Consider the following 24,533-nt stretch of genomic DNA (forward strand, 5'->3'; position numbering starts at 1 on the left):
CTAAAAGTTCAGAACCATCAGCATACAACTAGCGCTCTATGTGTTTGTATGGTGATGATGAGGAAGGGCGCTCATATTTAAGGCCTAACAAAACTAGATTCTATGTCCGGGTATTGAGCGCCGACTGGCGACAGTAAATAATGAAGTTAAACCCATCTATGGGCCTCGGTATCTCCAGCCCAGCTACGTTCAACGTATCCCAGCTCTTTCTTGACCCTCAGGACAGTTTTGGGATCACCCATATTCTTGGCCAAGTTATCTGAGATCTTGACGGCATGACGCTTGTTCACTTCGAGTAGCTTGATAACAATGTTTAAAGGCTCGCTCTTGAGAGAGGGATCGGATCGTCTGCGGAAATCGTTTGTCAGGTTTGTGCCGATCCCGAAAGTAGCTAGAAGACCGTGTTCCTGTGCTACATGGGCATACTTTATAGCTTTTTCGATGTCCAGAGAATCAGAGTAGCAGACGACTTTGCTGAACAGCGGAAGATTCAAAACGTTGTGGTAGTGGTTCGCTATTTTCTTGGTGTACTCGATGGGATCGCCGGAATCCTGTCTCACGCCTACGTAGTAGTCTGAGTATGGGCGTCTGAAGGACACCAGGAAGTTATCCGTGCCGAATGTATCCGTTAGAGCCAATCCGGCGTGTTCAGCTCCGAAAGTGTTGATCCAGAAGTCCATAGCATTCTTGTTGGCGTTGGGGTAGTCGTTTGTGATGGCTGCAATGCCCATAAACCACTCATGAGCGACGGTTCCGATTGGCTTGACACCAAATTTCTTGGCGAAGAAGACGTTCGAGGTCCCAAGGAAGCACTGGCTATAGCTCTCGGCGTCCTCGTTCACGGCGCTCATTATACCCTCCATAACCATATCCTGCGCTTTCAGAGATCTGCGGCGTCTTGTGCCAAACTCACTGAATTTAATTTGGTTTTCGAAGAGCTTGAGAGCCTTGGCTTTGGCCTGTTCCACTTGACCCTCATATGTCCAGTCTGTGTCAACGTACTTGAAATAAGCCTCAGAAACCAGCGACAATACTGGAATCTCATACAGGATGGTATCCATCCATTTACCCTTCACGAGGATCTCAAGGTCAAATCTGTCTGAAGTACCCTCGACGGCTTGTGTTGCAAACTCGATCTGTCTCTTGGGATCTAGCTTAAAATCCTTAAGGTAATCAAGGTACGCGCGTGGAAAGTATTCAATCTCTTTGCCTAAGTACTCGATCTCCTCGGGACTGAACCTGAGCTCTCCCAAAAGGTCTATCTGGTCAAGTAGCCAGGCGATGGCATCAGAATTGAAATGCAATTGCGATGATCTATTCGTATATTTGTAAACCACTTCCGCATCTGGAAAATTTTGGAAGACAGCAGCATGCATGGTCAGCTTATACAGATCTGTATCCAGCAATGAATTTATAACCCGTTCCGCCATGGTCTCGCCTCTGACTTTATTCGCAATCCGACTCAAAAAATGCTTCTTTCTGTGTTAAAAAGCCAAAAATGTCTTGCAGTAAATTTGGCAGTTCAATTAACGTCAAATGGAAAGCCTCCAGCCTCTACAACATTGAATTTTAATTCTTTCGAAGGGAAGGTTTTTTTTTTTTATTATTATCTATCTTGCTTGGCGGACGCAGCCATTATAAAAATCACCTTGGTTAGTCATTTTGAAATGACAGTAAATAGTTGTTCCAGTGTGATGGTTGGTAGTTTAATTTTACATATTGATATACGTTGCGTTTCATCCTATGACTCTCATGACACGATCAAAAAGCGTATCCATTTGAATGTTCTGAAAGTTATCAAGCATGCTGGTGAAACTATTCATATTTATCAGTTTATCATTCTTGTCGCCGTTGATAAATTCCAATGCAATTTCTTCCTGTTGGTCTTCGTCTGCTGGGCCGTCGATGCGTTTCGATGACGACAGTTTTTCCAGCTGTGTGGCAAAATCGCTTGTACCGCTTTTGAGACCTTCTAGGATGCCTTCTTTGTTTAATTCATCTGACATCTCAGTATTAACGGTGGTTCCGATGATTCCCAGACGGCATTGTGTGTCGAGAAAGATGAAATCAGTGCCGTGGTTCCAACCTATCCAGGAAATGTAGTCTGAGTGCGTGAAATTGCCCAATTTCTTGGAGAGCTCGTTGTCAAAGACGATAACACGAGATTTATAATTGATCGAGGGACTGCCCTCGACATCTTTGAGTTTCTGGTTGATTACCAGTGCTATTGTACCTGTTTTCTCGTCACAGCTGATTAATCTGTCCAGGTGACCATTCTTGTAGATGCCATCCGCGTAGGGATATAAGTCATAACTGCTGGTGATGACGCCGTTTAGGAGGTTGATGGTATTCAATGTGGTACGCGTGGCCACTATTAGGTTGGTATTGTTGACCAGTTTGATGGCTTGAATTTCAGAGTCCATGTTGAATTCGTTTATTTTTTCGTTGGGCGTCTCAAACTGCCTAAAAGTTTCGAAATCGATGACGAATATCTTCTCATCGAAAGCGTGGAAGATCAAACTGCCGTCCTGCGACCATGCTAGAGACACCGAATTGCTGAAATGGTTGAGATTGGGCAACGAGATTTTCGTCAGACACCAATTTTTCTCGTATTGTTCGTAAGACCAATATTTGAGACCCACATCGTTGTCTGCTGTGAGGAACCCTTGAGAACCATTTACAGCCCAAGGTGCAGGCAACATTTTCGTTATCGGGACTCCAGTACCATGTGGATTGATCACTTTTGTCCTCAAATTCCAATCTGACCCGTTCTCTTCCTTATCCCAAAACTTCAAGATGTGCATTAGATCCTTTGAAGACAGAAGATCTTCTGGCGGATATTCGATTTCATATGTTGCCATCCATTTCCCGTCTTTTGTGAATTGAACATCGGCGATAACAGGATCCTGGATGTTCATCTCAAACCTAACTTTACCCATCGAATTATTGACACCCGATGCCAGATATTGGTAAGAAGTTTGCTCGTTCCTATAAAAATCGTAGGTTTGCATGGCGGACATATGTGGCAAATATATTTGCTTCGTAACAGGGTTGATGCTGGCACATGTAGTAAAATCTTGTCTTTTTGCCTTCAAAAGCTTTTTCTTATGTTTCTTCTTGGACGAACTAGAAGTTGTCAGTGTTGTAGACGTCTTTGTCGCTATGGAGGATACTGGCTGGACAGTATCTTTAACTGCGCTAACGAAAACTGGCAATGGACCGTTTATTACCACTTTTGACGTTAAATCTGCTGCGTTCAGTAACAGTAGCTGGTAATCTGAATTTGTCGTATTTTCTGTCATTTGCAATGCCAACGAGTAGTACTTATCGTTCGCCACCGATTCGCAGCTTATTATGACACCGTTGAGACGAGGTAAGAACTGCTGCATATTAGTGGATAATTGCCAAAAACTTAAAACTTTTTCCCAGCCACCGGAAAGAAGATACGATCCATCTCTAGTGAAGCAAAGAGATAGAACGGCATCTATATGCCACTTGAGTAATCTCTCTTGCAAGTTTGATATTTCGATGACATTTATCACACCAGAGGCAAACCCCAAGGCCAGTTGAGTTCCGCTACAGTCGATTGCCATACTAGTGACATATCTTGAGTTGGCCGATGAGGAGGGTGACTGTTGGGATGCCAAATTTAACGGAAACTCTCTTATAATGGAAGAATCAAAGACCGAGTAAATTTTTATGTTTTTCTTGTTTTCATTATGACATAAGAATGCCAAGTATTTGTCTCTGGAGCTCCAAGTGGACAAAAACACGTTCTCAAACGTCGTTTCCAAGCTCAATTGCACTTTCTCATCGAACTTTATGTCGTAAATCTTGTACGTGAATTCCGATCCATTCCCAGACGACTCCTGAGATGTCAGAAGCTTATATCTCCGGCCTTCCGAGCTGAACACTTTGCAAACTGTCTCGTCTTTTCCCAGATTTAACTGTAGCGTTTTTGGCGAATCGAGAAGTTTTCCTCTATAGTTTAAAACGAGAATGCGTCCATTATCGGTGAAAACGGTGATTTGGTTATCTTCTTCGCGCTCCGCTACGTCCTTAGTAGCATCTCCCAGTATGATGTCGGCAATAATAGCCTTACCCTTTACGAAAACGTCGGACAGACATTCGTTGTTACCGAACTTCAAAGTCTTCACGCATTGTCTCGTCTCAGTTGAGTACACTTTGATCTGATTGTTGAATGGCACGATGTAGCTGAGTTCATCACCAGTCAAACATCCAAGTCCCTTGTCGCAACAGGACCGGTTTGCTGCGCGTGGAAGCGACGGTTTTCCACCCGAGACGACGGACAGTTTATATTTCTGGTAAACTGTTGCCTGATTCATCTCAATACGATCGCTAGCGATATAATCCCACTGTTTGGCCATAACCAGACACCATTTAACTATGGCATTTTAGCTCATCTCATCGCTTTCATCGAAAATTTTGCAAATCACGTCGAACGAGCTGACCGACTGGCCACTCACAATGGGCAATAAAGCCTAAAACCTCTATTCAAGATTCTCCAGACCTTCCAGCCGGCATCAGAGTCATGGTGGATGGCTTCCATGAATTACGCAAGCCTTAAAAAGTAAAAAATCTCGGCTATGTCGCCATTGTGCCTTTTCGATTGATTCAAAGGCCGTGAAAATTGAAATAAATTACAAAGCCCTGAATGGATGGGATCCCAGACGAAATGCCGTTACTATCTATTCAATGCCATTGTCTGCTCGTCAGTTATTTACTGACACTTTTCTTCATCGTTTGATACGAAAGTCTCTCAAGAGCATCGAAAAATTCGATGTTCTTAACAACTTAGTCGCCATCAGCTCAGCAGTTCATCGTCAAGGCTTGAGGCAAGCGGGTCAGTTCAGATTGATTAGAAGATGATCGTTCCCGTTAGATGTTTTTCGTGTGGCAAGGTTGTGGGAGACAAGTGGGAAAGTTATTTGAACATGTTGCAAGAAGATGAGCTTGATGAAGGTAGCGCTCTTACAAAATTGGGTTTGAAAAGATACTGTTGCAGGAGAATGATTCTAACGCATGTTGATCTGATTGAGAAATTCTTGAGATATAACCCGCTAGAAAGAAGGGATTAGGGTTCTTACGGCTACTGTATCATATTGTCATTTTGGTCGTTTCGTACTTTATTCCGTACATAGGTTTTGAAGAAATGCTAGTCTATTCACAGGTTGAACTCAGTTTTTCAGCTTCTTGGCAGCTCCCTTGTAGCTCTTTTTGAAAACCAAGATTGAGTCTATCTTTTCAAGGGCAAGGTCAAGAAGCTCCTTCCGCTTCTGCAGCTCTATGTGGCGAGCGATCTTTGGATCTTCCTTTGCAAACAATTCAATCTGTTCACTTGAAAGCGCATTCAGCTTCTTGTCTAACTCGATGGGGAAGTTGTAGAAGAAATCGCTGAGTAGCTCGACATTCAGAAATAGTACCGCTGTGGAGGTCAATTTGTCGGCTACAGCATTCAAAAATACTTCAGGACATTGATCCTTCTCATTTACCGAGTGGCATTTGTTTCTCAAAAACTTCAGCCTGAAAGACAGAACTTGCAACCTTTTGTTCAGAAAGAGGGCTTCGGACCCACGTTCCAGCAGAATCTTAGACATCCCGAGGGTCTCTTTCTTCGATGGGTCCTGTTGCAAATATCCCATCACTTGTTGCAGTTTGCGCCCACCAATAGCATTTTTTATAGACTGAAACCTATCGTTACACTGCCTCACTTCCTCTTTCATCAATGCTATCGAATGTTCGCGAGCCATGTTCCAATCTCTGGAATCTAGGTCTATCTCATACTTGAATGGTTTGATGCAGTTCTCCACTTGATCCGCGGTAGCGTAATACTTGGCATTTAGAACGTTGACTGCAGTGTTCGTTACCAGCTCTTTTATGAGATCGTGGTTTTTCAGCTGCGTAGCACCGAGAATATTCTCCAGTTCTCTCAAAATTGCATTAGTCACTAACATAGTGGATAGTCTCCCCACACCAATTTTCGTCAGACTAGAAGAAGCCAGCTCAAGCTTTTTATGCCAATAGAGTATTTCATCATCGTTATTCATCTTGGTGGACAATTCTGATAAACTATCGTCTTTCCAATACCTGGTCGCCAGGAAATCCAGTACGATTTGATCTAAATCGGCTTTGAGTATAGACTTCAGCTCATTTCTGTGAAACTTCTCCTGAAATTCTTTGATAGCCAACTTGAGCACATCAATGTTGTTGAGAAGATATGATTTGGGCGTCAATTGACGATCATTAAACTCAACCTTGAATAGATAAGAAGTGTCATCTAGCTCTTGTTGAATGAGCATCGATGTAGGCTCCAAAGCATTTGACATCGATATTTCAAGAATTTTGATCAGTTTTTCTCGAAGTCTCTTGGTTGATACTTCGCAACTTGAGAAAAACTCCTTGTTCTCCTTGAAATAATCCTTCTCAAATTGGCGAGTGGCAAGCTGCTGCGGCTCGACTGTTTTCCCTACTTGACCGTGATCAGCCGGTCTCTCTACTTGCCTGCTTCCAAAGAGTCCCATGTGAGTTTTGGGCAATCCTGGGGATTTTGTGATAACCCCTACGTAACCCATCTTGAGTGGGTATTTCTTGTTTGTAAGGATACCGTGTGCCACTTCAGGAGGAACTAGATCTAGCTTAGTAATGACACCAATGGTCCTCAGTCCCTGAGGATCGGCAGTCTTGGCTGCTCGAAGAGCGGCACTATTGGCTAAATCCACATCTGCCGCCGAAATCGCCAAGATGATGTTTGGTTCCGATAAGTATCTATCACACAGTTGTCGAATCTTCTTCTTCAACTCGAATGGCTGATCAGCTGCTTCAACCTGGATATAGCCTGGCAAGTCAACCAACGAAAGGTCTGGCACACGTGAGGACTTGATAGTCAGCTGGATGGGATCCTCAGAGATGGCTTCTGTTGATGGCACAGCCATATTAAGCTCCAACAGGATTCGTTTGACTTCTTTGAAATCCTTCACGTTGTATATTCTCAAACTGGGAAAGTCAGCAGAAACGTCGGTAGAATTGGGAGTATTCACGAGCGTCAGTTCAATCGGTCTTCTAGTCACCATGTTATTACCCTTGGGCAAGAACTCCTTGCCAACAATAGACTCCAACACAGACGATTTCCCAGAAGACTGGGACCCTATCACGACAATAGAGGGCAAAGTTAAATGCGCAGACGTTGAGTCTATCTTGCTTAATATCGATCTTATCTCGATCATCTGCTTAGTCAAATTTAACATCTCGTCCTGTGTACGATCCTCTTCATTATCGTCTTCGTCTTCATCATCATCCTCGTCGTTTTTATGGGTCGTCTCGTCGTCACCTTGCAAAGAAGCAAGTAAAGATGCAGTTGCAGCGCTATCGCTATCATTGTTGCTGTTCGGATTATCGCCCTCGCCAGGCTCATTCACTGAAAACATCTCCCCAAATCGGTCTCGCAGATTCTCAGTAAAATCTTTAAGTTCTCCCCATTTCCCTTGGGCAAACGATCCTGCCTTCTCCATCCGATACGCTATGTAGCTACCCGCCGCCGCCATTCCACCTCCAATGTAGGCAGGCATCTTGATAGCTTTCCCTAATATATTCGGAAGGATAGATATGAACCTCCTGGAACTAAAATTGAAAGTGTTCAGCACTCGAAACTGAAAGGGCATCGAAGAGGGCCTGGCATACGAATGAAACCGTAACATCAAAACTCCTGTGCGAGCAACCGCACGCCCTGACCGCAACCCCGGTCTCAAGAGTGCACTCATCGTAACGAAAAATGCTGCTATGTGGATATACTGGCTTCCACTCACTCTCTTGCCCTTCAATACTGGCCAGAACCTGATGCCCTTTGACTAACTGTATTATCCTAATCTCTGAATGTCACTAATTACGAGCTGGTGTCGACTATTAAACAAGCGTTTAATCGCCAGGCTGCCAGTAAGTTCATTCAACAGTCGATGACTGCCATCAAGACTGTGGAATCACACTATGAGGATCATGGTGCCATAAGAGGCCTTTGTGGATTTGCTACCTCTCGAGAATCTCGCTGTAGAAGGACAGCAGCTTTGGGGGAAAAACCGTTCTCCTACGGTGATCAGTCACCATGGAATCTCAAGATCTTTGGTTAAGCTCAGTTATTGACGCAAGATGGTTCTGTCTTCGACTTTTCGCGCATCGAACGCGACCCTTACAATGGAGATGATCAAGAGATCGGACCGGCCTGCGAGTGGCCGAAAATAGCTGTAGGGTTTAGAGCGCTTGGCAGTCCTGACATTGCCCCTCAACAAGAGCAGGACGCGTCTGGCAACGTGTGTTTGTGTTTGCGTCTTTGTTTCTGTATCTCCTTTTGTTGTACATCCTTTTTCCCTTATCAGCAAGGGCACTATATAACCTCTGGCACTCCAAACAGAGCTTACTCTGGATATTTGCGAGTCGCCGAACGGTTCTTCAAGATTTTAACGCCCATCAGGTATGCCCTCCGTCGCAGCTTCCAAAAAGTCAGCCAAGAAAGTATCCAAAGCAGCCAAACCGGTCAAGAAACCTGCAGAGGTGGGCTCCAAGAGTTACAAAGAACTCATCACTGAAGGTTTGGTAGAATTGAAAGATCGCAAAGGAGCAAGCCGTCTCGCATTAAAGAAATTTATCAAGGCTAAGTACCCCAAGAGCGGATCCTCCGCCGGCTTTGACCTTCATTTTAACAATGCCGTCAAGAAGGGCGTCGAATCCGGTGACTTTGAGCAGCCAAAGGGACCCTCCGGTCCACTGAAATTATGCAAAAAGACGACTGACAAGCCTGCTACCACGAAAAGGTCGACATCACCTGCAGAAAAGAAGGTCGTCAAGAAGCCCTCCCCGCCCGCTCTCAGCTACAAGGAAATGATCACCCAGGCGATCCTGGAATTGAACCACGGAAAGGGTTCTAGTCGCCCGGCGCTAAAAAAATACGTGAAAGACCACAACCCTTCCACCACCAAGGCAAACTCGAATTTTGACCATCTTTTCAACATGGCTTTGAAAAAGGGCGTCGGTCTTGGCGAGTTCGCCCAGCCCAAGGGACCCTCCGGTATAGTTAAAATTAATCCCAAGAAAAAGAATATGCTCCTTACTTCCAAAAAGGCTGTCTAAACCGTTATATCCAATTTGCTGTCCGTTTTGTAACATTACGCCTATTTACTGTCATTGTATTACTGTCGTCGCCGGCTTACCCGGCGGCCTCTTCTTATTTGTTCAGTTGAACCACAATTTTTCCTTCAAACCCTTCTGACAATAAGAAGCCCTAACTTTCGCATTTCTTAGCCGTGGTTTTAGAAGCGTCAGTGGTGCCAATATCTGACGTCGCAGTTCTCGAACCTGGGGTGTCTGATTTACTGACACCGGTGCGTCAGTAAAAAAAAAAAAAAATAATAATAGCATATGTCAGAGCCTTATTCTGATAACATGAATCGATTTAATAACATTATTGACGATCTGCCGTTGAGATTAAGACTCACTTTATCGTCTTTGAGTTTACTGGATAATGTTTCAACGCAACTGTTGCGTTTGTTGATCTTGAACTCGAACTCTCCGCAGGTAATTGCCGTCCTGACCGACCCGACCGGCTATTTGAGTTCTGGTGATACGGAAATCTTTCGGACGTTACTGAAGCTGTTTGAACAGATCAGAATGATTTACATCAATGGGTCAGCTCTTATTGGAGTCGAGGATGTGGCGCCGGGCTTGTGGTTCCCGCACGCACCGCCGCCTTTATTGTTGAAGGGACACGAGGCCTATGTGATGACGGCCATTCGCAAGGCCAATTTGCTGACTTTTCTGTTGACCGTCCTTGGCTGTTTCAACTACGGGTTCGAGTTCCTACAGGAGACGTTCATGGATATATTTTGCCCGAATATAATATTCACTGAGCAAGGGTCTATCGACACCAATGGTAAATTTCTGAAGAGACAGTCGATCCTGTATCTGGATCTCAAGACTCAGGCATTCATAGCTGGATTGAAGGATTTTGACATCAGCTCGGATGAAATACCGCGAACGAAGCAGGAAGAGCTGTTGCAGCTGATATTCTCCGATGACCTGGCAGATCAGCTCGTCTCAAGGAGAATGGGTACCAGCATCGGCGATTCCGAGCAATTGATGACCTCCTCCGAGAGAGAGTTCATGGAGAGATGCGAACGCCGTCGAGAGAATCTCTCGCAATACACAAGCTACAAGACTCTCACGCAGGATTACGACTGGGGCCATTTTGTCAAGGAACTTCTGGACTACAGCCACAAGAACCTGGGACTGATTATCTGGGGCAAGAAGGGCCGCGGCAAGTCTCCTCTGTATTCGTACGAGGATTCCGACTTTGACCCACATGCACTCTACGCATCCGGCGGAACCGCCACTGAAGAGAACGCTTCAGCCATTGCAGGCGCTACTCACTCGCTGGTTGATCCTCAAGCAGCTGCCGGTCCGTTCGACGCCGCCGATTTATCCATGGCCGCCCAACAGAGCATGTTGGCCCAAGCGCCAGCCAAGCTAGGCGAACACAGCGCTCAGGACCAGTTTGCCAAGTCTATCGAGGGCGCAGCGGCAGGTGCGGATGTTATCGGCGCCGCTAACTTGGTCAAGAAGCTGAAACCCAAGAGAACATGGACCAAGGCCGAGGAAGACGCCCTCGTCCAAGGTCTCAAGAAGGTCGGTCCCTCCTGGTCCAAGATCCTAGACCTCTACGGCCCCGGTGGCAAGGTTTCAGAAGCACTTAAGAACAGGACCCAAGTTCAACTGAAAGACAAAGCCCGCAACTGGAAGCTCGCTTACCTCAAGACAGGCCGAACTCTACCCAGCTATCTCTTTAAAGTGACTGGGACGCTAGAGCGCACTTACAGAAACAAGAAGAAGCCAGTACAGGAGCGGGCTTTCACGCAAGACGGTGAAACCGGTTCGGCTTCGGAGCTCTTTCGAAGTGGCACTACAGACTCTTCAGGCTTTGACCCCAGCCTAGACACGAATATCTGATCTCGACACGCCTTCTAAAGACGCAAATTATCTTCGATTGCCTTCTGTTGCCCTCCTTTTTATATCTTTTGGCCACCTCTGGGAGCCCCTTTTGGGGTTCAAGGAAGCTAGTGCCTTGAATAGCCAAAGATGGAACCTCAGTTAAAGGACCTGGAGATCTGAAAGCCGAATTGGATGCTTGGAATGTTATCAGTGGTAGTCTGCCGGTTGAACTTTGAGTATCGCATGAGATACTGGTGATGAGTCGCTATCAATCACGCTACTTGACTGGAATTGATGGCAACGAGGGACGGTCAAACGAACGATACGTTGAACAGCAGAGACTAGAGATACCTGATTACCAAGAGCGGGAGGATGAGTTGCAGAGTCAGTTAGTCAATGCGAGACAGGAGTCTAAGCAACTTTACTCGCAGATTAATAAAGTAAAAGGTAAGATACAGGATGCGGGGCTCGTGGAGATGAGCAAGAACATCCCGTCGTTGAAGAGGAATAGCATTAATCTGAAGCCCGTGCTGGCGCTCCGGGGACATAATAACAAGATCTCAGATGTGAGGTGGAGCCGGGACTCGAGAAGGATCCTGAGCGCGAGTCAGGACGGGTTTATGTTGATTTGGGACAGTTGGTCGGGGTTAAAGCTCAATGCTATCCCGTTGGACTCGCAATGGGTGCTCTCTTGTGACATTTCGCCATCGGGGAGCCTGGTGGCGAGTGCGGGACTGAACAATAGTTGTACGATTTATCGAGTGTCGAAGGAGAACCGAGTTCAGCAGAACGTTGTGTCTATTTTCAAAGGCCATACGGGCTACGTATCAGATCTGGGGTTTACGGACAACTCTCACGTTGTGACAGCTAGTGGCGATATGACGTGCGCATATTGGGATATTCCCAGGGCGAAGCGAATTCGAGAGTATGCTGAACATCTGGGCGATGTTCTAGCTCTGTCCTTATCGCCGCCTGGTTCCCAAAATGGCATGAACGTATTCGCCAGTTGCGGTTCTGATGGGTACATCTACCTATGGGACGTCAGAAGTGGTGGCGTGGCTCAGACGTTCTTCGTCAGTGACAGCGATATAAACACACTGCAGTTCTGTCGATATGGGAATGCGTTGGCCTCCGGGAGTGATGACGGTGTTATACGGCTATTTGACCTCCGGTGTGATTGTAAAATTGCCAGTTATTCTTTAGCAGATACTGTCCATCGGACACAATCCGAACAAGGCAGCCCTGGTACTGACGAGAAAGGTAACCGGACTCACTCTCGTGCTAATAGTCTCCTGAGCGCAAGCTATCTGGATAATCAGGGCGTTGTATCTCTGGACTTCAGCGGTTCGGGCAGGCTTCTGTACTCTTGCTACACGGATTTTGGCTGCGTGGTTTGGGATGTCCTGAAATCAGAAATAGTTGGAAAACTGGAAGGCCACACTAGTCGTGTTTCTAGGGTAAGGGCAAGCCCTGATGGGCTAGCTGTCTGCACTGGGTCATGGGACTCCACCATGAAGGTATGGACTTCAACGTACTTGTGAAAAGGACTGTAGTTGAACATTATCGAACGACATAAGGTGTAGTAATTCTTTAAGGTATGAGCATACAAAGTCAAAGAGATCATTACGTGATCAATGAAATCCTTTACAATTCACCTCCCGGAATTGTCGATATAGTCTCGTATTTCATCCAGCAGCTCGGTCGGCAGTTGATGTAGTGCCATGAGGAAGTCTTCATGTCTGGGATGTTTAAGGACCTCGGTCCGAACCGCTGGATGCGATACTATCATCCTCACTATCTCTGTCACCGCATCCTCATCTAAAAGTGGTATTGAATTGATCCAGCTGCCAGAAGCCGCTGTTTGCGACTTTTGGGGTATTTGTGCCGCTGTCTCTTGTAGAGTGAAGTGGCTTTCTAATCTCCTTCGTAGCTCTGCCGTGTGATAAGGGACCTGGACAGAATAGTCAATGGCATATGCATCATCTTCAAACTGTAGTGGGTGTCGAATATTAATCTTGCCAGCATTTTCCAAGTAATTGCAAAGTATCTTGATCTCGAACTGGCCCCAACCTTGTTCCTCCAAGGCAAACGGTGGAGTAGAGACTTTCCTGGTCGGCTTTTCAAACGTTGGATGTAGGTGAAAGGTACAATCTGACAGCACATCAGCCTCTATCTCATCTCCCTTCTCGTCCAGCATACAAATTTCTACTCTCCATTTCCGAAGAGGTAAGCTATTCACAGCAGTTGCATTGCGTATTATCATCTGTTGCGTCTTCACTCTTATTGAAGCGTTCACTGTCGGCTGCATTAGCTAGTCAGTCAAAAGTTCTGTAGTGGCGGCAGCACAGGTATACTTACGATGCTCATTGGTTGCTTGTTGCTGGTTTTCGAAGTGACAAGAGCTCATCAGTGTCCTTTGGCGATACTTATTCGCCAAAGGCATGGATCAAACAAAATTAAGAGATCAGCTTAGAGCCAACTGATCGCTGCGTCTTGTGCTGTCTACGCTCAAGTCCGTTCGCACTGAAGTCGCAAGATATTCCAGGTTTCCCCAATAGAAGGAAGCGATAAAGCATTGTCAAGATAAGCTGGCTGAATCGACAAGAGTTGTTGAATCGAAAACTTTAAGGAAGAATTAATTCAGTAAAGAAAATTCTACACACACGATGGTGACCATAAAGTCATTACTCTGTATTTTTTTTCACGTAGTCCCATAAGCTTTTCAACAAGCCATCGGGCAGACTGTAAAGGTCAATTATGAATTCTCCCTCTTCCACGTTATTCGTTACGTTCATCTCCGGCGTACGGTTGTCGGTGACCATTTGAACAACACCGACTAAGTCGTCCTCGTTCAGCTTCGTCAGACCAAAAGCCAGTTTTTCGATATCCACGTTCCCTTTTACAGTCGACGTGCTGGCGGTTTTGGCCTTCTTGGCCTTCACCTCGCCATTGGCTGCGGCAGTCTTTCGCTTCGCGACTGTGCCGGCAGACTCATCCATAGGACCTGTCTTGGCCAGTTCTGCAGCCAGTATGGGCTTATTGGTGGGTACCTGGATTACATGATCGACTTCATAAGATTCCTGTAGAAAGTTCAAGTCATGGGTTATTTTCCTCTCTCCTCCCTTCTCCAGAAGAAAGAAACTAATATCTAGAGGAAATCCACCCCATCCCTGTTCCTGTATCTGAAATGGTGGCTCCGTGAACGTTCTATTTGGGTTGGCAAACGTAGGATGCAGGTGATAGACCACTTTGTCGAAAATTGTAGCCGGTATCTTATTGCCTTCTTCATCAACTAGATAGATTTCAATGCTCCATTCGCGCATGGGAAAGTTCTCCACGGGAGGCAGATCGGGCAAAATATGCTGACTCGTCTTGATCCTCACCGTTCTCTTGACATTCTACACCAATTGATAATGTCTGGTTAGTATTCGAAGCTGGGAACCTGCAGCGACCAAGGGCAAACATACAGCAACCATGTTGAAACTCGCAGATATATCACGCAGTTCGTAACCGGATGGAACGAACGATGATCCGGCAGCGCTACAATGTGCCAACACTCCCATCTACCTTTGGCTGAGATTGTTAAGTTGAATTCGTTATGGTTCATGCTCCGTATAGAGTGACTGGTGTTGAACTACAGGTGTCAGCGTCACAAATTCAAATATTATATTTAAAATAATCAAAAACCTCAGATCGTTGATTGTATGGTTATGGATAAGCCATGTAGCTTTACATTCTATTATCTTAATTAGTTGTCTAAGTATCCGCTGCCTATGCCTGCATTACCGCCAGGATGGCGAGCAAAGAGGCAAAGAGGAATGTGGTTGGCATCAAGTAATTAGACGAGTTGTCCAATCCTCTCTGCATCGTAACGTTCGATACGTTGGATAATGCCTTCCAGTTAAAGTTTGCTTCGACCCCACTAGTGTTCTGCTCATGCGTAGAGCTTGTGGTAGTTGTTGTTTTCTGATACCCGTAGGCAGATTTGGAAGAACTCTTTGAGGAACTGTATGCGGAAGTAGTGCTGCTTTTATTAATCTTATGCTCAGTTTCACTTCCCATTGAGGAGCTTGAATAGAGGCTCGTGGTATAGTACGAGCCAGTGCTGGTGGTTGCTCCGATCTGCGAAGAGAATGTGGAGCTGAATTCGGCAGTGTAAATCATTGTAATGTCGTAAACCCTCGATGAAGTGGTGAGGTATGTCGAGAAGTTACTTGAATTATATGTTATCGACTCAGTTGGAGCCAGGATTTCTTGAGTTTTACTGACGCTGGCATCTGCTCCTAGAAAAGTTTCCTCATATGTGGGCTCCTGGATAGTAGGGATGCTCTCTTCCTTCTCGTAGTCATCTGGGTTTTCATTCCCGCCATCCTGCCAGAAGAATTTCTTCTCATCTTCCTTTTCATCTGAGCTGTCTTTAGATGCATTGTCGTCATCCTTCGTGTCATCAAGCTTTTCGTCGAACCTGCCATCTTTTTTGTCATCTACTTTCTCATCTAACCTGTCGTCCAGTTTCTCATCTAGTTTTTCATCGAACTTGTCCTCAAGTTTGTCATCCAGTTTCTCCTCTGACTTCTCATCTAGTTTGTCACCCAGCTTCTTATCTGACTTATCATCCAATTTCTTCTCTGATTTCTCGTCTAGTTTGTCACCAAGCTTCTTATCAGAGTTATCATCCAGTTTCTCGTCTGACTTCTCATCTAGTTTGTCACCAAGCTTCTTATCAGAGTTATCATCCAGTTTCTCCTCTGACTTCTCATCTAGTTTGTCATCCAGCTTCTTATCTAACTTATCATCCAGTTTTTCCTCTGATTTCTCATCTTGCTTTCTGCCCAGTTTATCATCTCTTTCATCATTCTTGCGGTTTCGAGTATCAGCCTCATCCTTATCATCGTCGTCATCATCATCAGACCATTTTGTCTTGCCCTCGTCCGCATCTTCATATTTGGACTCTTTATCATCAATGTTCCAGAAGCCATCATCGTAATCCTCGTCTTCGTCGCAACAGCGTTCCCTAGGTTTGCCGCAGGGATAGTGTCCCCATGACCCGCGATTCTTGCTGCATCGCTTCCTTTCATCATTCTCCGTGTACTCGTCAGCAATTTCCTTCAGAATTTCTTCGATCTGGTTGTATCTCTCGTCTTGCTTGATTTTGTCCAAGTCTAGGCTGTGGTCTCTCACCAAGTATTCCAAAATATCGTCTGCCGAATATTTCATGCTTTCAAATTCCCCTGAGGTAACAAACTCAGGATAGTCCGGTAGGTCAGCAAGATCGATATTCGAGGCGCGAGCCAAAGTTTCCACCATCTCAGGCGACATCGAGTTCTTGTCCAAATGAACAATCAGTGGTTTATTCGCTGAAATTTCGGTAGAGTCGCCACCCAGCTCCTCTGTGGTCAAAGTTAGTTGCTTCCGTGAAGCAGACGCCTCGTGGGCCACAACTAGTGCCAGAACTAGATTAATCGACAAGCGGTTCAGCATGGAGAAATGATTGATTAGTCGATTGGTTTGAAGTTTTCCAGCAAATAGATAGGAAAGTAATACCTTAAAAGCTGGAAATAAACAAAGTGATACAACTAGGCGAACAAATCTGATTCACTTGCTGTCACTTAAATATTCTTTCTGTGTAATGCGTCTGTAATCCAGACTCTGTCACTTGCAAAAATGAAAATCGAAAGCACAGACACACAGAAACAGAAAAAAATCGATCACAAAGACAAGGGAGAAACATCTGCTGGATAAATGGACCTTTCCAGTGTAGCACATACTCTAACTATTTACATGATACGCGCTTTCAAAAATCAGACGCACTGCCTTATTGATTTTGCTTGAATTGACCAACAATGCTACTTTTAATGGTTTTTGGAGAGGCTTTCCATTCAGCTGGCAATGTTTCCCAATCAATTTTGCCGAAGATTTGCTTTAACTGCAAATCGGGAGTGGCCTCTCGGAAACTCTTCAACAATTCTGCAACTTTGGTATCAACCTCCTCTTTCGAGGCAACTGGTAGTTCATGGAGATAGCTCTTAATGATGGCTAGTTCTTGTCTTTCCTTCGCGACTAAATCTTCTCTTCCATTTTTCAGAAACTCGTCGATTGAATCCGTTCTTTGGTTGATTAGTTTGGCGTAAATTTCTGAAAGCGAAAATTCATTCAATTCTTCCCCCTTACTATCGATTTCCTTATTCTTGATGCTAGATAAGAGAGATCTTATGGTAGTCTTCTTTACATCGTCTTTGGAAATCATTGCTTGCTTTAAATCTTTCTTCAATGATGCCAAAGCGGCATTGTAGGTCGCATTGCTTGCAAACCTGGCGGCGAGCCGCGATCTAGGGACTAACCAGATCACAGATCTGAACATATTTAAACTACTCGATCTTTGGCTAGTTAATCGTCCTGCTTAGCTTTAATAAAGTGTCAACATTGTTCATATAGTAAGAATTTAACCCGGCAGACGTAAAAAGTGCGTTGAACAAGAGCATCGAACGCACTATGACTCAATAAAGGACTAATCGCAGTGGTGCTAGTGACTTGATGTATTTGTAAGTGTTTTATATATGCTACATTTAGTGAGATCACTTTTCGCTTTCCTTCTCGAGAAACTCGGTCCACAGCGTCACAAAGTTCCCTGTGCTTGACATGGAACCTGCTGACTTTGGAGTCTGTTCCTTGTAATGCAATAGACCTGCCTGTCTCTTTTTATCATCATCCCAACTCAAGAAACTTGATATCAGCTCAAGCACTTCGAATTTTTTCGGATCGGCTCTAGGAATGGATACAAAGGATACTAGGAGGTTTGATATGAGCTCTTTATCGACTGATTCTGAGTCACTGGACTGCTTTAACATTGTGAGAGCTTTTGTCAGATGCTCATTCAGGATGATTGCCTCGTGTCTTAGCTTGCCTATTTGCAGCACGCGTTCCTTGCATTCTTGTTCCAGCTTCTTCTTGCCAGACACATCCTCACTCATCGACTGGATATCTTTGTTCAATTGCTCGATTGTCTTGGAAAGCTGGGCATTCGATTCCTCGCTCTTGTCGAGCTGAGATCTGAGAGCATTGACCTCCAGAGTGTTTTGCTTGGATTGCTGCTTGAAGCTGCCGAAGGCATTTTCCAGATCTGCTTCGAGCGATCGTATATTTTCTTGCAAAGTCTTTTTCTCCTCTTCAAGAGTCTTAACTGCCGAGGACAGGTCCTCTTTCTCAGCTCTTAGCGTGGACAAATCCTGCCTGCTGCTCTTGAGTACGATCACCATGTCCTGCAGTTGACTATCCAATTGGTTTTTTTCATCCACGATCGACTTTAATTCTTGGCGATGCTTCTCTGACTCTCTCTCAAGCCTTTCAGCCAGCGATTCCAGCTCATTTTTATAGGAGGTACACCGCCTCTGCGCGCTTTCGCGCTCCTCGTCCAGGTTTGAGTACTCAAGGTTCAACGTGGTGATGGTTTCTTCAAGGTCTTTTCTTTCCTTGTTCAGTATATCGACTTTTTCTTTTAGCCTCACATTTTGGGACTCATACTCCGATAGCTGCTCCTTCACGGCCTCTAGCTCTTGTTGCGACTCCTTCATTTTGCTGAACACATTCTTCATCGACGATATTCTGTTCAGCAGGTTGTTGTATTGAGCTTCAAACTCATCGCGCTCAGCTTTAAGGTCATTGTACTCCTGCGAGTCAGTGAACGGGGATGGCACGGCAACATTGCCGTCTTTCTGCGTCTGTCTCAGCTCCCTTTCAAGCGCCAGCTCAGACTTAAGAGCCTGTATTTCTTCACGTAGCCTGTCCATTTCTTCATTACTGGACACCGGAGCTGCGGCTGTTCCATCGCCATTGCTCGCATCTTTTGCTTCCTGGGATGACGTTTCTAGAGACTGGTCCTTGATATCTCGGGAACTTTGAACATGTTCCGCTTGATGTTCATCTGCCTTTTGACCTTTAGAATTGGCATTTTCTGGCGCTGTCTGGTGCTGTTTTTTGGCACTCTTCTTCTTGTTCTTTCCCATTTATTCTCATGCAGTTATCAATCGCCGCTATCAGACTTTTATAGGCTCAGATGAAGGCTTCCTACTTCAATTTAGGCCTAGTTTCTTTGATTATTTTCCAGATTTGCGCTATGACGTTTACTATTAAAAATTAACAGAACAGTCACTATATGATGATGGAAGAAGAGGAATTGAAGGGCTTATATAATAGTTTGCTGGCTTTGACATCCTCTAAGTGGTAGAGATTAGGGCTTGTAATGGTGGACATTGGAGAGTACTTCAAAAAAGGCAGGCTGTCTGGTAAGCCGTCGAAGCCTTCTGGTCCCAAAAAGGGTGTTGAGCGTGAGGTGATCCAGCTGGACGATGAAGATGATTTGCCTCCGAAGAACAGGCGTAGGTCGTCAATTGGACACGAAGATACCAAGGAAACCGAGGTGAAAGCTCCTTCTGCCAAGAGATCGAAAAAATCGACTGCTTCAACGGCAGGGAGTGCCGCAGCACACGATATACTTCAGACTATCCCTTCCGTGGATCTTTCGAGTGTCCATGTTAAGGAGAATGTGAAGTTCGATTTCAGTAGCAGAAATGCTCCGGCTGGAGGATCAGATATACAAGATGGCGCTCCCATGGACTTCCCCGAGGGAAGAGATAACTGTTTATTGGGTTTGACGATGGTTTTCACGGGAGTGCTGCCCAATATAGAGAGAGGACAGGCTGAGGCGCTAGCTAAGCGGTATGGAGCTCGTGTGACGAAATCTATCTCCAGCAAGACGTCCGTGGTGGTACTTGGCGATGAAGCAGGCCCAAAAAAGCTTGAAAATATCAGAAAGCTGGGTATCAAGGCCATTGACGAAGAAGGATTCAAGCAGTTAGTAGCCAGTATGCCGGCCGGGGGCGGCGAAGGCGCGGCAGCTGAGAAGGCACGTCAGAAGATGCAGGAGCAAGAGGAACAGGCTGTTCGTGAAGCTGAGGAGATGATTAAGAGGGAGAAGGAAAGGGCAAAGAAAATCTCTGCTGATCGTCAAGCTGGCGTACAGGCTAGGGATGCGGATACGGTCGACGAAGAACACAAACTTTGGACTGTAAAGTACGCCCCCGCTAACCTACAGCAAATGTGTGGCAATAAAGGCAGTGTGGCCAAGCTGAAAAACTGGTTAACGAATTGGGAGGAGAATAGGAAAAATGGCTTCAAAATCGCAGGACGAGATGGCACAGGAACTTTCAGGGCCGCAATGCTCTACGGACCTCCTGGCATCGGCAAAACAACCGCGGCACATCTAGTAGCCAAAGAGGTTGGTTACGATATATTGGAACAGAATGCTTCGGATGTTCGGTCTAAAAGTCTGCTGAACGCGGGAGTCAAGAACTCTTTGGATAACATGTCAGTGTTTGGCTACTTTCAAAATAAATCGAAGATTGATGATTCACATGGAAAACGATTTGTCATCATTATGGATGAAGTTGATGGTATGAGCGGTGGTGACAGAGGTGGAGTAGGGCAGCTAGCGAATTTTTGCCGCAAGACCTCCACGCCCATGATATTGATTTGCAATGAGCGCAACTTGCCCAAGATGAGGCCTTTTGACAGGGTTTGCCTCGATATACAGTTCCGGAGACCAGACGCAAATAGTATAAAAGCAAGGCTAATGACTATTGCTGTAAGAGAAAAATTTAAGCTCGATCCAAATGTCATCGACAGGCTGGTTCAGGCAACAAGGGGCGATATTAGGCAGATCATCAATCTTTTATCCACTGTGTCCAAAACCTCCAAGGAAATTGGCCATAATAACATATCAGATATCTCAGCTGCTTGGGAAAAAAATATTGCTTTGAAACCATTCGACATAGCGCATAAGATGCTCGATGGCCGACTATACACGGAAGCGGGCTCGAAAAATTTCAATCTGAATGATAAGATTGCCCTTTATTTTGATGATTTCGATTTTGCGCCTCTTATGATCCAGGAAAACTACCTAAATACTAGGCCCTCCAACTTGAAACCTAACACATCTCATCTGATGGCGGTTGCTAAGGCAGCTGATAGTATCTCGCAGTCAAATCTCGTGGAAAAGCGGATCAGAAGCAGTGAGCAATTGTGGAGTTTATTGCCATTGCATGCTGTATTATCGTCAGTCTATCCTGCATCTTTGGTTGCAGGTCAAATGACGGGGAGGATCAATTTCACAGCGTGGTTGGGACAGAATTCGAAGGCTGGTAAATATTCAAGATTATTACAAGAGTTACAATATCATACCAAGTTGAGCACATCAGCACACGGATCAAATCTAAGACTGGATTACATGCCAACATTAAAACGCCGACTGTTGAATCCTATTGTGAAAGAGGGATCTGAGGGTATTTCATCGGTAATCACTGTTATGGACAAATATTATTTAACAAAAGAGGACTGGGATAACATCATGGATTTCCTCATTGGGCCAGACGCTACAGCTGCTGTTTTAAAGAAGATCCCAACTGCAGTAAAAACCGCGTTTACGAGGAAGTATAATAGCACTACTCATCCCGTCGCTATATACCGAACTGGCAGCACAACTGCTGCAACTGCAGCGGTTTCCACAGGCACGCCCGACTTCGAAGATGTAGTTGATGCCGATGACACCAACGCCCCAGCCGAGGAGGATGAGACCCAGGATGATAATGACTTTAAAAAAGACAAACTGATTAAACAAAAAGCTAAACCCACGAGGAAAAGGACTAGGACACCTTCGACCAAAGAAGCCGCTACGAAGAAGAGGAAAACGAAGGCCTAACGCAGCTTTGAAGTGGCCTTTAAAGTGCGTAATTTTTCGATTAAATGTGCAGAAATTAGTTAGGTTGGTGTAACTGTATATGAGTCGTCAATATCTAAATGTCCTGAAAATGCCTCGCTGAGCCAAGCGTATAACCTCTCGAATATGATTCTTTGAGCGTTATGGTACCGAATCGAGTGATCAGAATCTGGAAATATAACCATATCATAGTTCTTGATCCCCTGTAGATTTAGCTTATCAACAAACTGGTATGTGTTCTGAATGTGCACATTGTCATCGGCCGTACCATGCATCACTACAAATCGTTGCAGCTTCCTAAATGCTGCTATATCTTTCACCACAGCAATATCACTGTAGCCGCTGGGATTTTTAGACGGCTTGTTCATATATCTCTCGGTGTAAAATGAGTTGTAAAGGGTCCAATTTGTCACTGGGGCGACCGCCATCATATATTTGAACGTGTTGCCTTGATCGTACTCGATCGTTTTCAAAGAAGTATAGCCACCGTACGACCAGCCCCAGATGGCCACCCGCTTCTCGTCAATATTAGCTTGGTTATGTTGCATGAATGTTCTAGTAACATGCGCTACATCGCGTGGCTCCCAATAACCCAATTTTTCCTTAGCCATTGATTTGTACTTCCAACCTTTGCCACCAACACTTCTTGGTTCTATTTGCAGCACAATAGCGTCTAGACCCGATGCTACAGCCTGCTCAAAAAATATGTTAAACTTATTAGTGTAGGTTCTAGATCCTGGGCCCCCGTAGACACTCACCAGTAGTGGATACTTCTTCTTGGCATCCATGTGAGCAGGCTTGATCTCAACGTAATCAAGTGTCGCTCCGTCTTCCGTCACCATGGTCTTGTAACTTGTTGAGGGAATTGCATGCTTCTCTAAGGACTTCTGCAAGATTTCGTTTTTTGTTAAGATGAGAACCTCGTCCTGATTAATCTTCTTATAGTCCAGAACGTCCGATAGAAGTCCAGCTGCGGTATAAGGCAAATCAGGTCCCTTCATTTTCATCAGCGCATATCTACCACTTGAGCTGAGCTGGAATTCATAAAAGTCATAGCTTGTAGTCTCTTGCAGAATCGTTAGATGGGTCTCTCTCTCTCCTTTGAAATCCAGCGATGCGGCATAAAGATGTTGTGACATCGGATCAATCTCATTTGCGGTGAAGAAAATAGTATCAGTTTCATACTCATAACCAACTATACCACTGCCCGTTATTTCCCAGTTTCCGCTCGTGATTTGAGTTCCCTCGCTGCTTGCGACAGAGCTGAAATAAAAGAGGTGATTATATCCGTTTGCGTCTGTCTGAATATCCACATACCCGGTGCCTTTCCGATCTTTGGCTTCGTTGGGTGGAATTGGCAATATCTTTTTGGTCTTTTCGATCCAGCCGTTGTATGAACTCGAATCTATTGTCCTAGTAGTCATCAAAGTATTCATTCTCGCATTATAAATCTTGACAGACATCTTTTTTGATGATCGATCCGTTACCTTGAACATGAATGAGTCAGAATCCAGCCAATCAGCATCGTAAAGTATAGAGTCCAATTTGACTGGTTCGTCATCGCTGAAGCTCAGTTTACTCAACAGATAAAGAACGCCTTGTCTCATATCAAACAAGTACAGTTCGACTTCGGGATTTTCTGTGCCGGGTTTAGGATACTTGATGCTTGTGATAGGTGGGTACATTGCATCGGTTGTAAACTTTGGCAGATGATAAGATTCGACGCTGCTATCGTTGAACTTGGCGAAAACCAGCTTCGCATCATCCGGAGACCACCATACCGCCTGTTCAGACGCCAAAATTTCTTCCTCGTAAACCCAGTCCGGTTTACCGTTGGAAACATCCGCTGATCCATCCGTTGTGATTCGCTTTGCAGCACCGTTTGTGTAAACGTTCTGAATATAGAGGTCATTTCCAAAAACAAAATAGATGTAGTTGTAGTTCGGCGAAAAGTGTGCATACGAGATTTTCACCAGCTCGCCCGATTGCAGAGGTGTTATTGGTTTCACAGTCCCCATTTCTGTATCTCTCAGGAAGTAGTGGCCTCTTGAAGAATATCTGAACTCCGGTTCTAAATCAGTACCTAAAATCATCTTATCGAGTCTATGACTGACTTTCACACTTTGCACTGTGTAATGGGTCCCTTCGTATGAAAATTCGTTCAACCCAAGATCTTCGCTGAACTCAGCATGGTATAGCTGTCTTGCAACGAACCCCGTCTTACCTTCCGAATCAACCTCGGTTGTCAGATACAAGCCGGGGTCTGAATCATGATATCGTATTAGTCCTGGAGGCCTTACGAACCTGAACATCTTCTCCTCAGTCAAAAAGTCGCCATTCAAAACGTCGTCAATCGTGAAACGACTTTTCAACGTCGATTGACCACTCTTGTCCGAACTCGGCTTTGCAGGGCTTGAACTGGCCGTGTATATCGGTATAACCAAAAGGCATGATATCACTACTGATACTGCAATCACCAGGAGAGTAAATCTGGAAACCTTACGATCTCGCAAATCCAATCTTGGTAGTGAATTTGAAATATCCGAAAGAGGCTGACGTTCCACGTCTTGGTTATCGGGGACCGTAAAATTGTTCAACTCAATAGACATATCAGCGGAGCTGGAGTTCTTGCGTTGCAAGAAAAGATGGCTGTTCTTTCTCTTATGAGATCGAGTAGATGACATATCCGGCGGTAACTAACCAACTTCCCAGAGACTGCCCCTGATTAAACCTCAAAGAATGCCATTTTCTACTTCACAGTCCATCGCCC

The 24,533-nt window shown here is 45.1% G+C and overlaps 14 protein-coding genes across 14 annotated transcripts; 5 read left to right on the forward strand and 9 right to left on the reverse strand.

The window, feature by feature from the left end:
- Nucleotides 1-146: 146 nt before the first annotated feature.
- On the reverse strand, nucleotides 147-1,430 carry NPT1 (nicotinate phosphoribosyltransferase; the record flags this gene model as incomplete). The annotated part of the gene is made up of 1 exon (XM_037281691.1): nucleotides 147-1,430. One exon carries the CDS (start codon nucleotides 1,428-1,430, stop codon nucleotides 147-149), a length of 1,284 nt encoding a protein of 427 aa, XP_037137586.1.
- A 306-nt stretch (nucleotides 1,431-1,736) lies between these two features.
- On the reverse strand, nucleotides 1,737-4,388 carry NAN1 (Nan1p; the record flags this gene model as incomplete). Its single annotated transcript, XM_037281692.1, has 1 exon — nucleotides 1,737-4,388. One exon carries the CDS (start codon nucleotides 4,386-4,388, stop codon nucleotides 1,737-1,739), a length of 2,652 nt encoding a protein of 883 aa, XP_037137587.1.
- A 498-nt stretch (nucleotides 4,389-4,886) lies between these two features.
- On the forward strand, nucleotides 4,887-5,099 carry RPB10 (DNA-directed RNA polymerase core subunit RPB10; the record flags this gene model as incomplete). Its single annotated transcript, XM_037281693.1, has 1 exon — nucleotides 4,887-5,099. The coding sequence occupies one exon, from the start codon at nucleotides 4,887-4,889 to the stop codon at nucleotides 5,097-5,099; it is 213 nt and encodes a 70-aa protein (XP_037137588.1).
- Nucleotides 5,100-5,198: 99 nt separating this feature from the next.
- On the reverse strand, nucleotides 5,199-7,778 carry MGM1 (dynamin-related GTPase MGM1; the record flags this gene model as incomplete). The annotated part of the gene is made up of 1 exon (XM_037281694.1): nucleotides 5,199-7,778. One exon carries the CDS (start codon nucleotides 7,776-7,778, stop codon nucleotides 5,199-5,201), a length of 2,580 nt encoding a protein of 859 aa, XP_037137589.1.
- A 706-nt stretch (nucleotides 7,779-8,484) lies between these two features.
- Nucleotides 8,485-9,138, forward strand: HHO1 (histone H1; the record flags this gene model as incomplete). The annotated part of the gene is made up of 1 exon (XM_037281695.1): nucleotides 8,485-9,138. One exon carries the CDS (start codon nucleotides 8,485-8,487, stop codon nucleotides 9,136-9,138), a length of 654 nt encoding a protein of 217 aa, XP_037137590.1.
- Nucleotides 9,139-9,426: 288 nt separating this feature from the next.
- Nucleotides 9,427-11,010, forward strand: TBF1 (Tbf1p; the record flags this gene model as incomplete). Its single annotated transcript, XM_037281696.1, has 1 exon — nucleotides 9,427-11,010. One exon carries the CDS (start codon nucleotides 9,427-9,429, stop codon nucleotides 11,008-11,010), a length of 1,584 nt encoding a protein of 527 aa, XP_037137591.1.
- A 239-nt stretch (nucleotides 11,011-11,249) lies between these two features.
- STE4 (G protein subunit beta) lies at nucleotides 11,250-12,533 on the forward strand (the record flags this gene model as incomplete). Its single annotated transcript, XM_037281697.1, has 1 exon — nucleotides 11,250-12,533. The coding sequence occupies one exon, from the start codon at nucleotides 11,250-11,252 to the stop codon at nucleotides 12,531-12,533; it is 1,284 nt and encodes a 427-aa protein (XP_037137592.1).
- A 110-nt stretch (nucleotides 12,534-12,643) lies between these two features.
- On the reverse strand, nucleotides 12,644-13,300 carry SAS5 (Sas5p; the record flags this gene model as incomplete). The annotated part of the gene is made up of 1 exon (XM_037281698.1): nucleotides 12,644-13,300. The coding sequence occupies one exon, from the start codon at nucleotides 13,298-13,300 to the stop codon at nucleotides 12,644-12,646; it is 657 nt and encodes a 218-aa protein (XP_037137593.1).
- Nucleotides 13,301-13,676: 376 nt separating this feature from the next.
- On the reverse strand, nucleotides 13,677-14,315 carry TAF14 (TATA-binding protein-associated factor TAF14; the record flags this gene model as incomplete). Its single annotated transcript, XM_037281699.1, has 1 exon — nucleotides 13,677-14,315. One exon carries the CDS (start codon nucleotides 14,313-14,315, stop codon nucleotides 13,677-13,679), a length of 639 nt encoding a protein of 212 aa, XP_037137594.1.
- A 448-nt stretch (nucleotides 14,316-14,763) lies between these two features.
- On the reverse strand, nucleotides 14,764-16,473 carry SPR2 (Spr2p; the record flags this gene model as incomplete). The annotated part of the gene is made up of 1 exon (XM_037281700.1): nucleotides 14,764-16,473. One exon carries the CDS (start codon nucleotides 16,471-16,473, stop codon nucleotides 14,764-14,766), a length of 1,710 nt encoding a protein of 569 aa, XP_037137595.1.
- Nucleotides 16,474-16,807: 334 nt separating this feature from the next.
- AIM41 (Aim41p) lies at nucleotides 16,808-17,353 on the reverse strand (the record flags this gene model as incomplete). The annotated part of the gene is made up of 1 exon (XM_037281701.1): nucleotides 16,808-17,353. The coding sequence occupies one exon, from the start codon at nucleotides 17,351-17,353 to the stop codon at nucleotides 16,808-16,810; it is 546 nt and encodes a 181-aa protein (XP_037137596.1).
- A 214-nt stretch (nucleotides 17,354-17,567) lies between these two features.
- On the reverse strand, nucleotides 17,568-18,995 carry RUD3 (Rud3p; the record flags this gene model as incomplete). The annotated part of the gene is made up of 1 exon (XM_037281702.1): nucleotides 17,568-18,995. The coding sequence occupies one exon, from the start codon at nucleotides 18,993-18,995 to the stop codon at nucleotides 17,568-17,570; it is 1,428 nt and encodes a 475-aa protein (XP_037137597.1).
- A 236-nt stretch (nucleotides 18,996-19,231) lies between these two features.
- Nucleotides 19,232-21,745, forward strand: RFC1 (replication factor C subunit 1; the record flags this gene model as incomplete). The annotated part of the gene is made up of 1 exon (XM_037281703.1): nucleotides 19,232-21,745. One exon carries the CDS (start codon nucleotides 19,232-19,234, stop codon nucleotides 21,743-21,745), a length of 2,514 nt encoding a protein of 837 aa, XP_037137598.1.
- A 59-nt stretch (nucleotides 21,746-21,804) lies between these two features.
- Nucleotides 21,805-24,447, reverse strand: STE13 (Ste13p; the record flags this gene model as incomplete). The annotated part of the gene is made up of 1 exon (XM_037281704.1): nucleotides 21,805-24,447. One exon carries the CDS (start codon nucleotides 24,445-24,447, stop codon nucleotides 21,805-21,807), a length of 2,643 nt encoding a protein of 880 aa, XP_037137599.1.
- Between the last annotated feature and the right edge of the window lie 86 nt (nucleotides 24,448-24,533).

The sequence above is a fragment of the Torulaspora globosa genome, chromosome 1 (assembly GCF_014133895.1).
Source record: "Torulaspora globosa chromosome 1, complete sequence".
In the NCBI taxonomy this organism is placed as follows: Eukaryota; Fungi; Ascomycota; class Saccharomycetes; order Saccharomycetales; family Saccharomycetaceae; genus Torulaspora; species Torulaspora globosa.